Source organism: Myotis brandtii, unplaced genomic scaffold, assembly GCF_000412655.1.
Source record: "Myotis brandtii unplaced genomic scaffold, ASM41265v1 scaffold416, whole genome shotgun sequence".
In the NCBI taxonomy this organism is placed as follows: domain Eukaryota; kingdom Metazoa; phylum Chordata; class Mammalia; order Chiroptera; family Vespertilionidae; genus Myotis; species Myotis brandtii.
The window spans coordinates 2,077,173-2,088,593 of NW_005365989.1; the positions used below are offsets into that span (position 1 = coordinate 2,077,173).

Sequence of the window (11,421 nt, forward strand, 5' to 3'; positions counted from 1 at the left end):
GGAAAAGGCTCTTGAAGGCCAATTTCTCATCTCCAGCTTCTTTCATTAGTGTTTGACCAGTATTGAGAGGGCCAAGCCAAAGGTAAAGCTAGGGTAGAAGAAGCCACAAGCTAACTACAAAGAACAGAGATAAAGAAACATATGTGCCTGGCTGGCATGGCTCAGTGGTTGAGCATCAACCTATGAACCAGGAGGTCACATGCCGGGGTTGTGGGCTCAATCCCTAGTGGGGGGCATGCAGGAAGCAGCTGATCAATAATTCTCTCTCTCAACAATGTTTCTATCTCTCTTTCTCTCTTCCTCTCTGAAATCAATAAAAATGTATATATTTTTTTAAAAGACACATGTGGCTTGCCTCTGAGCACAACAGCCTGACTGAAAATGGATTAATTTTTGTTTCCAATGGTTATTAAAACAGGCAACATATGAATATGCTAAAACAAACTGAAGGTTAAGCAATACAAAGTATTAGGCTTCCTTTCCACCTTCAGAGGCAGCCTGGTTCATGGGCTCCTTCAAAAGAGGGGTCCATGCATTTATAATGGACAAGGTGTATAATGCCTTCAGCTTCTTGGCTTCTCAGGACTGTGAGGTGGCCCATTCCTAAGGTCTGGCCACAGGGATGAGTCAGAAATGTGGGGAATGCAGAGTTAAATCAGGGAGAATGCTCCAGGCTAGTGAACACAGAGCCCCACCCTGTTGGCCACCTTCTGCGTGCTGGGACTGCAGGCTGTGGACAGGGGAGGGGGAGCCAGAACTTCACTAGGCACTGCACATCTTTTGCAGAGGAGCAAAGTATGTAGTGAGCATGGAAGGCAGATGAGAGATTCTGGAAAATTCCAAGGAGGTAAATATATTTTTATTGATTTCAGAGAGGAAGGGGGAGGGAGAGAGAGATAGAAACATCAAGGATGAGAGAGAATAATTGATTGGCTTCCTCCTGCATACTCCCCATTGGGGATCAAGCCCACAACTCAGGCATGTGCCCTTGACCAGAACTGAACCTGGGATCCTTCAGTCCACAGGCCAATGCTCTACCCACTGAGCAAAACCAGCTAGGGCCCAAGGAGGTTTTACTCACAAGGCAAGTTGGGCCAGCTGGTTAGGATTTCCTTGCTGGGGAGCTGGGGAGAGTGCTACCCGGTGGGGTCTAGGGCAGTGCCTCCGTGGTGAAGAGAGAAGTTTTTAAATGTCTGCCTTCCTAAAACTACTCTCCCTGCATCTCAGAAGCACCCAGCTGGTGTGTATCCTCCAGAATAGCAAATCCAGTTATCTGTCTCCCTATTCTCTGATATATTTATAAAGTAATGAATGGTCCATTAACTAAGTTAGGGCCTCTGTCTTTCTACAGTCACCTCTTCACGTGCATCCCTCAGCAGGAGGTTGTTGACGTGGGCTGCAGCCTTCCAGCCTCAATTCCCTCCCTTCACCACCTCCCCTACTCTTCTCCCTCTCCCGCCCCTCCCCGGGTTATTTGGGAGATTAGAGTTCATTAATTAAATCCTGTGCTTAGATCGAACTGTAACATTATTCCAATCACATTTATCTTGCAGGCGGCGGAGGAGATGGCAGCCTCGCTGGAAACGCGCGGGGGAGCTTGAGATCGCAGCCCCAGACGCACAGCGCTGCGCACTCCCTATCCTCCCGATCAGCACCGCAGCGCAGACCCTCCATCTTCCTGCTCAGCTTCCCCGCCCGCTCACCCCAGCCTTGAGGGTCCCATTTCTCTCTGGGGCCCTGGCCCATCCCCACACCTCCTCCTGCCTCTGTGGCTCCCCGACCCGGTCCCCTCCCCCCAGCCCCGCCACACACGCTGACACGCGCGAGAACACACACGCCTGACACGCCAGCGAGCTGCTGGCTGCTCAATGGACCGATTTCCCCGCTGTTCCTGATCCCAGCCCAGCCCAGCCCGGGATGAGAAATTGCAAAATGGCCCGGGTCGCCAGTGTGCTGGGGCTGGTCATGCTCAGTGTTGCCCTGCTGATTTTATCGCTCATCAGCTACGTATCCCTGAAAAAGGAGAACATCTTCACCACTTCCAAGTACGCCAGCCCGGGGGCGCCCCGAATGTACATGCTCCACGCGGGATTCCGGTGAGTGAGGGCCTCCGAGCGCCCTCGGGCATCTGGTATATGGGGGAGGGGGAGGGCAATGAGGTGGGTGTTTGGGGTTCTCTGAGCTACTTTGGGCAAGATAAACTGCGTGGTCCTTCCACTCCTCTCTTCGATTCTGCCTCCTCCCTTTTGTTTTTTAACCCAAAGCCTCTAAACTCTATAGATGTGATTGCATTTCTCGAATTCTTCCTTGGCACCCCTTCCCCATTTTCAAAATGAGGGTAGGGTTTAAGGAGAATGATGGTCGAGAGAGAAGCACTGTGTGTGTTTGGGGGCAGGGGGAGGTGAACCGGGAGATGGACGTGGGTGAGGTGAGTGCCTTCCCAGGGCCCTGTCCACAGACTCCGAGGCCGGGCTCTGGGCAGTCCAGAGGCGATTTAATGGCGCAGGCGCTGCACTCCCCTTGTAACCTCCTCCACTCCCATCCCTCGCCCCCCATATACCATCAAATGTTGTGCGAGTCTGCTCTTACCAAGCCCCTGGGGTATTTTACCTTGATCCTTTAACCCAGGCTGCCACCCCCGCCCTCCTAAGGGCCTCCTACCCTCGCCCCAGGTCTAAGCCACAGCCTGGAGCCAGGCTGGACTGGGCAGGGGCAGGCTCCAGGCGCAGCTTGACACAACTCATGGGGACCCCCTGTCCCTACCTTTGACCCCCTAGGAGCTCTCACAGCAAGGCCTCCTGTTGGGTGGGTGGCAAATACAAGCTGCCACTCTGTGGTCCAAGCAGGGCCAGAAGTGCAAACCCTAGAGAAGCCCAGCCGGGCCGGTAGCTTCTGGGGTCCCCAGTCAGAGACTGGGAGTGAAGTCAGACCTAAACTCGGGAAGGAAGAGGTTAAGGCAGCAGCCGCCCCTAGCCTTCCCCCGGTCTCCCGAGGCCTCAGCCCTTTCCCTAAAAATCAATTCGCCGGGGCAGCCACCAGCGTGGCGCGGCGCTGTCCGCGGTGCTGACTCCTGGTCCTCACCGCGCATCAGGCTCCAGCCTTGCGCCCGCGCCGCCCCTGCTCTCCTCTCCGCAAGACGGCCATTTTATGGTCTCTCCCGGACCCAGAGGGATGGACAATGGAAACGGATTTCCCTAGTTCTTTTTCTTCCTCCCGGGTGTGTGTGGGGAGCAGAGAGTGAACCAAAGGAGAGGGGGCCCTGTGGTGGGATGGAGCCCGTGTGTGCGCCAACCCCCCCCCCCCAGCCGGCGGGGCGTTAATGGCTCCCTTGGCTTCCCCAGCTGAGGCCAGCGTGTCTATCTGTACTCGTACTCCTCTCCAGGTCACAATTTGCGCTGAAGTTTCTAAATCCGTCATTTGTGCCCATTACGAATTCTCTGGCCCACGATCTTCAAGACAAACCTTCTAAGTGGACATTTAATCGGACAGCGTTTTTACATCAAAGGTAGGCTAGGGGGAAAAGGTCCAAAGGTATTTTTGAATTCTGGAGCTCAAAAAAGAAAACAAAACAAAATAATCAAACAAAAAAATTCTGTCCCCCACCCTGAGATGTGATGTATTTGCATTGCCTTCTTGGCCTAAGTGTACAAAGGCTGATTGGAAACCCTTTTGTATGTATGCAGTGCCCTCTCATAAAAAGAAAACATCAGGAAGGCCAATTTGAGTGGGAGAAAAAAAAGGCATTTCCAATATCCTCCATAATTTGGGCTTAGTTGAGCACCATGATTTATAGTTAACATGCATGACTGCCAAAGCCATCTATTTTTTTAAGTTAATTGTAAATGCGTTTTCATTCCCCCACTGGAAAAAAAATGTTTAAATAAAATAGTATTGTCTCAGTGAAACAACCAGAAAATACTATAATTCATCCCTGTCAGATTACTATGAAAATCTTGGCCCCAATATATGCAGGTACTTAAGAATGGTTTTGTCTACTTGTTTTCATTAAACTTTGACAGTTTTTAATATATTAAAGTATTTTAATAAAAGCTACCCAATAGCATTCTTATGTGTTGTCTTGTAGCAGCCTCCTTTTTAGATGAAGGAGTTGATGTGCTATAGGATTAGCAGTTGAGGTTTTGGTTTTGGGTTGTTTTTGTTTTTGAGGTGGGGAGGAAGGATTAGATTTATTCAAATGTATTTATTCTCCTCAGTGATTCTGGTCTACTTTTAGCAACCCCCAGATAAATCATTATTCCTCCCTTCTTGGTGGGATTATTATGCTGCTAAATGTAGGCCATCTAGTGTATTCATTAGGGGTGGGAGCACTTATTTTAAATTCTTATTTTACCAGTCTAGTTAGGGGATTGTGTTTTGGTCAGAGCATTTCTAATTATTGCCTCTCTCTTTTTTAATTTAATGATAGATTTAAAGCAAATTTAATAGATATCCATGGTGTTGTGAAAATGTTATTTACTTAAAAAGTTGACATACTTATTTGACATAATCATGTGATCATGATGAAAACTTTTAAAACACTTTAATTAAAAATTAACCTATGACAATAATTAACTCTAAAACCCAGGAAGTGCCTTTTTTTAAGCATTGGGTTTTTAATACAATATTAATTTTATAGAAAATCTAGAAAACATTAATGGGTAGGACACGTTATTCCTTTTCCCAAAACATATTTTTAATTCAATAAAAATATTCTTCACACACTAGGCCATGTGACCCAAATGACCAGCCAGAACAATATTTCTTTCTCAAATCTTCCCTCCTTTCAATCCATGCATTAGGTAATCTTTAATTAATTTTCCCAGCATCATTTTAAACTTACTTTTACCTTTGTAACAACTTGTAAAGAGCAGTATTGATAACTTTGGAAGTTTTGTATTAAACTTTCAGTTTATGTTGCTCTGTACTTTGACAAATTAAGTAATTTAAAAAAACAAAATTCTAGGTAAAGTAATGATATGCAAAGCATTTAGTCTCAATCTTGCATTTTTTTAATGCAAAAAACAAAGAAAATTCAATGTGATTTCTTAGAATTGGAGAATCTTATAGCAAGTTACTCAGCTCTCTTAAATATTTTAAATAGCTGGGACTTTAAGAGATGCTTAATTTTACTAAAAGCTCAACATGAAAGCAACCTGAAATTAGTACTAAGTATCACCCTCACCTTGTTTATTCTCTGAATTCTTAGAATATACACACTTTTCCAGGATTTGCAATAGCCTCTTCTTCTGAGGATTAGGTATCTCCAACTAAATTGTGTTTCTATATAATCAAGTAGAAAAATATTCCTGTTTCATTATTCAAAGGACCTTAATGAGATTATCATCTCATTTCCATTAAATATTCAACTACACTCACTTCCATCACCATTTTCATATTTTAATAATAGATAATACTATACTGACTCATATCCAGTTGGCTCTTATTTGTACACCAGTGATATTTGATATTCCCTGCATTTTTCTTCCACACTTCAGAAACTGTTACCAGTCCAACAGCAAACAAGTAGTCCCTAGTACAAACTCTAAGTCACCAATGTGTGTGCATTAATGTGAGCTCCTTGGGGCCTGTGTCAATTGTCTCCCCGTCTTTCTGACATAGTTTAACCTGTGCCTTCCCCTTAATCAAATATACTCTTTATGTAGAGCAGAAAACCAAAGAATAGCAGCTAAAACTGTTAAGTTACAACACTTACAAGCCCTGAAGGAATACATTCACAAATTGACTGAGAGATTAACATGTCTATAGGTTCTGAAACAGTCTCCCCTCAAAGACCACAATTATTATGAATGTATAATCTTTCTTGGATTCAATGTGCCTATGATTCTTGTCTGAATGAAATGGCAGCATAAGACATAAGATGGAAAATCAATTTTGAATGGGATGTATTTAATGAATTTCTTTTTATTTTAGGCAAGAAATTCTTCAGCATGTCGATGTAATAAAAAATTTTTCTTTGACCAAGAATAGTGTTCGGATCGGACAACTGATGCACTATGATTATTCCAACCATAAATATGTTTTCTCTATTAGCAATAACTTCCGATCACTGCTTCCAGATGTGTCACCCATTGTGAATAAGCATTATAATGTTTGTGCTGTGGTTGGAAATAGTGGGATCCTGACAGGGAGCCGGTGTGGACAAGAAATAGATAAGTCAGATTTTGTTTTCCGTTGCAATTTCGCCCCTACGGAGGCTTTCCAAAGAGATGTTGGAAGGAAAACCAACCTTACCACCTTCAACCCCAGCATCCTGGAAAAATATTACAACAATCTTTTGACCATTCAGGACCGTAACAACTTTTTCCTCAGTTTAAAAAAGCTCGATGGGGCCATTCTTTGGATCCCTGCATTTTTCTTCCACACTTCAGCAACTGTTACCAGGACATTAGTTGACTTTTTTGTTGAACACAGAGGTCAGTTAAAAGTCCAATTGGCTTGGCCTGGGAATATAATGCAACATGTCAACAGGTGTGTATATTTTATTGCCTTTAACTCATACCCCACCAGATGGCAAATCAATATTGTAATCTCTTGGGGGTGGGAACTACTGGATTAGTTCATTGTTGTGGTTAGCTTAGTACTTTAGGGCAAACTCCTGTGTTTTGTAATGAATGAATGAACCATTCTAGGTAAGAAGTTCAATCTCCTACCCCTAGTTGGTCACTAAATTCCAAATGGGGGGACTGGTGGTTCATCATCCTACTGTCTCTATTCTCTGTCCTCTGCCTTAGTGGTAAGCCCCCCCAAGCAGTCATGAATCATCACAGATCAAGAATTTTCTTTAAATGGGTAGCTATGGCCTAATAATGCCAACTGCAAAATTAGACAAATTAAGTATTTTTTTAAAGATGCAATTGACTTAAAATACTTTTTTATTTGATATTTGGATGTTTTATAGATGTCCAAAATAGATGAACACATAGATAAATCATAAATTGCATAATCTGCCTTTGAAATTTTGGATTTGAATGAGAAAATATGTGAATAGTATTTTATGGGCACCTTGTTCCCTTGTAATTTGATAGACAGATTGACCAGAAATGCAATATTTTTATCTAGTCTGATGACTCCTAACTCTGGCTATACATTGGAATCATTTGGATAACTTTTTAAAATACTGTTGCCTAGGCTCTACTTCAAGAGATTCTACTGTAATTGGTCTGGTGGAGGAGGAGGGTAGGGGCAGGTAGTTGGTATGTCTTCATAACTCCCCAGATGATTCTAACATGCAGTCAGAATTGGAAACCACTAATCCAGGGGCATTTTATAAAGCAGTATTAATTGTAGTTTTTTTTTCCTTTAAATCATCTGAGGAAATTTACTCAACTCTGATTTACCCATATGCAAGTAGCCCAAATGTACTAACATGTTGTCCAGATATTACTACAAGTTACAGTGGGTTCTGGGAGGCCTGGTGAAAACAGGGAATTCCAAAGACTTTTATCTCACAGTAGATTTTCCCGTCCTGTACTCCCCTAAAGTTTTCCAAATTTAAGATCTGTTTAGCTCACCTCTCATAGAAGGAAGAATCATCATCTAATAAACTGGTATGTATTTAACAGGTAGGGTGACACCATCATTTAAAGTCCAAACTAGAACATTTTATTTGAGAGAAAGAGGACATTATTAATAATTACAAGGACTGTTCCAGTTTTCCAGGTTGTATGGTTTTGCAGCCCACACAAGAGGTAATGCAGCCCAACTCCTAAGTTTAAAGATGAATTAACCAAGGTACAAAGAACACGAGTTATTTACCCAATGTAACTGTCCAAAAAGGGGGCAGAACCAGAATGAGAAGCTGGCCTCGCCTGTGATCTTTTGACCTCATCATTTTGCTCCTCTCTTGGCTCTATTTAAATTCTGCAGTACCAAAATATTAGTCACTATTCATTCTAACTCCTATTAAGTTAGAATATTAAAACCAAGATTGAACATTTACATTTCAACTGGTATGGTAAAGGATTATCTTTAAAGCCTTCAAGTAGTGAAGAAGGAACTGTATATGCTCAGAAACTTCAGGAAACTGGCCTTTGTGTCTGCCCTGCCCCACCTTTCAGAAGGTCCAGAGAATTAGCCGTAGTGTCCCACAGCCACCCAGGCTTGAACCAGACACACTGATTCAATGAAAACTTGAATGAAATACAGTCCATAGAAACTGATTCATGAACAATTTAATTCTGCTACACAGCCAATGATATAAATACACACACACACACACACACACACACACACACACACACACACCACAGCTGTCTCAAATATTTGGCATTATAGGAAGAAAGGCTTCAGAATACTATCTAAACATGGAAGTAACAAGAACCATAATTTAGCTTTTTTTAAGTTCAGAAAGTGTATAAATACTTTTTTTAGGTCCTGACATGCTAAAGAAGGACTTGGGAAGCTCTAGTTGGAAAACAAAGGAGCAGGGAATATGATTTTTTATAAGAGAGTATTAAAATCTTTCCAAACCCAAAAAGAAAGATTTAAACTCTAGGTTTGGAAAAGGAAGTGACATAAGAGATCCCTTCAGAGTAAACAACCCCCTCCCACTCCCAAGGTCCCCTTGTGTATGAGAAGCCTAGTCACTCTCACAGGCAGGCCTCTGTGGTGTCACCACTGAGTCAGAGCCCTAGAGTCTAGGCCAGTGATGGCGAACCTATGACACGCGTGAACTCATTTTTTTGGTTGATTTTTCTTTGTTAAATGGCATTTAAATATATAAAATAAATATCAAAAATATAAATCTTTGTTTTACTATGGTTGCAAATATCAAAAAATTTCTATATGTGACATGGCACCAGAGTTAAGTTAGGGTTTTTCAAAATGCTGACATGCTGAGCTCAAAAGGTTCGCCATCACTGGTCTAGGCCAACCCAGAGGCAGGGTGGGCTTCCAACATGTGCAGCCTTGTGGTTCACACAGAAGCCCGTTTTTAGAAGGGCCCAGCACCTGGTTTAATAATCTGCTACTGCACTCTTGAAATTCTCAATACATTTTACAATGAGGACCTACATTTTCATTTTGCTCCTAGTCTCACAAATTATGCAGCTAGTCCTACCCAGAGGTGTTTTGTGGTCTAAAAGATAGATTCAAAGCAAGTACTGTCAAAGTTGCTTGGACAAACTGACCTCCCAGCCCAGTCAAATGACCTCTGACCGAAACTTTCAACACTGGCCACTGAATCCACCTATACTTATTGTTCCACAGGTACTGGAAAAACAAACATTTGTCGCCCAAACGGCTGAGCACAGGTATTCTTATGTACACCCTTGCATCAGCAATATGTGAAGAGATCCACTTGTATGGATTTTGGCCTTTTGGATTTGACCCCAACACAAGGGAAGATCTTCCATACCATTACTATGACAAAAAAGGAACCAAATTTACCACCAAGTGGCAGGAGTCCCACCAGCTGCCTGCTGAGTTTCAACTGCTGTACCGAATGCATGGGGAAGGGCTCACCAAGCTGACTCTGTCACACTGTGCCTAAGAACTCCAAACAGAAAGTGCCAAATGGTGGTTTAAAAAGTGCCCCAAATCAAATTGAATAGTCATCAGAATAAAACCCTAGAGAATTTCTTATAAGGACTGTCTGCCATTTAAAAGGAAAGATGTCTCCTCTCCCTCTGTTGCACTGCTCTCTTAAGGGTCTTAGCAGGACAGATGCATTGAAGCCACATGATTAAAACCTGAATGATAAATGGAATGTTGCATTTGGAACCATGCTGCTAACAAATGGTTTGACGTATTTTCCTGTTTGTATTTTAATAATAAACTGCCTCCCATTTTTATGAGGACTGGAGCTGGAGTTTCTGCAGCTTTGCTCAAGATATAGTGCTCATAATGACAGGCCTCTGGTCAACTTGGGCAGGATTTCATTTTTTCCTGTGTGGGATCGGACTCTTCAAAATGGAAACATAAAAAATTGTTATGCATATCTCATCTCTCCATCTCTATCCTCCTCTTTCCCTCTTTCCCTCTCTCCCTCTATCTCTATGTCTCTCCTTTTCCCCACTGCCATGGAGTGTAATAATTTGCTGGGCATCATAGTGAATTAGTTTTGCTTGCATATGTTGCATCTGTATTTGATGTGTTCAAAGCTCTGGGTAACTTTGATGTTTCATGACAAACTGAGCAAATCATGATGGATCTCGTTATGATTACTTTGATAAGAAATGCCTCTTATGAAGTTCTCACTATCGAGACAGTCTTTCTACAGCAGAGTGGTCCATCTGTGGCAAGTGTCATATAATGCAGTGCATCTTTTACTATGACAGAGAAAGCCTATGTCTTGGGTGGCATGGCCACTTGTCATGAGTGCTATTATGGCAAATCATTCTGTTGCCACATCTGCAAGGGCATTCCAGCCTGGGTTTAGTGCCTCTCACAATCCCAATTCAAGCACTGGGCTGGGAATACTCTCAGAATATAGAAGCAATGAGTCAACTTAAGAGTCTGGGACATAGAGAAAGAAGAATGCTTAGAAGTTTTCATGGACCCCGTATACCTTAAAGTGTTGTAACCATGTTGCCCATTCAGAGCCTTTGAGAACCAGCAAGATTTGAGCAAAGTAGAAGCTTCAAGGTTGGCCAGGCTCCCATTTGAATAGTGCTCAGGTGAGATCAACTTCACCATCATTGTGTCCACCAGCACTGCTCCAGAACCATTTTCTCTCTTCAAGACAATTGTAGACACTGGATATTCCCCCTTCCCACTGAAATCAGATCTATACATCTACAGATCAAGTATTTCAAAATGAAAAGCCATTGTGCAGTGGCAAAATCTGGTACTAAATAACTCTTGGAATTTGAGATGTGCAGACTTGCCATGAAGAAATTAGTGAGCCATTCTCTTTTTCATTATTTCAGCCTTAGAAGTAGAAATCACATCACTTCCACCCGTGGCTTTTCACTGGGCAGCATTTTGTTCTTCCAATTCAGCCCAAAGTCTGGCCAAGTTGATGTTAAATTTTAATAAGAATTTCTTTCTTCTTTCCAAATGCCAGTCAAGCATATTTATAATACATTTGGGTGGGGTAGCTTGTTCTTTTCCAGAAATCTCATTTAGATTTCTTGCAATGTTACAAATACTGTTGAAAAGAATTGCTGTAGTTCAGTAATCGATCAGCTCACTACCCCAGCCCCTTTGGGAAAGTATAATCATGCCTAAAATTAAACCAAATACAATATGGAAAGACATAGTCCTTATGCTCATGGTCTGCCTGGTTCTGAATGGGAGCTGTCTTATTCCAATTTTTTTTAAAAGCTAATCAGAGAAGCCTACATAGACCCAGATATTAACTAATGAAAGAAAAACTATACAGGTTCAAATATGTTGCCAATTGTGACATCTTACAACACTGATTGATGGCAATCATCCAAATAGATGGGGAGAAATAGG

At 42.5% G+C, this 11,421-nt stretch overlaps 1 protein-coding gene across 2 annotated transcripts; it reads left to right on the forward strand.

Annotated features, from left to right (window-relative positions):
• Positions 1–1,070: 1,070 nt before the first annotated feature.
• On the forward strand, positions 1,071–11,215 carry ST8SIA3 (ST8 alpha-N-acetyl-neuraminide alpha-2,8-sialyltransferase 3). Of its 2 annotated transcripts, XM_005873640.2 has the most exons (4): positions 1,071–2,096; positions 3,383–3,505; positions 5,932–6,489; positions 9,229–11,215. In XM_005873640.2, the coding sequence occupies exons 1-4, from the start codon at positions 1,918–1,920 to the stop codon at positions 9,509–9,511; spliced, it is 1,143 nt and encodes a 380-aa protein (XP_005873702.1). In that variant the 5' UTR covers positions 1,071–1,917; the 3' UTR covers positions 9,512–11,215. The 2 variants fall into 2 exon arrangements, with proteins under 2 accessions (XP_005873702.1, XP_014401122.1); XM_014545636.1 differs by lacking the exon at positions 5,932–6,489 and having other exon boundaries at positions 1,809–2,096.
• Positions 11,216–11,421: the final 206 nt, after the last annotated feature.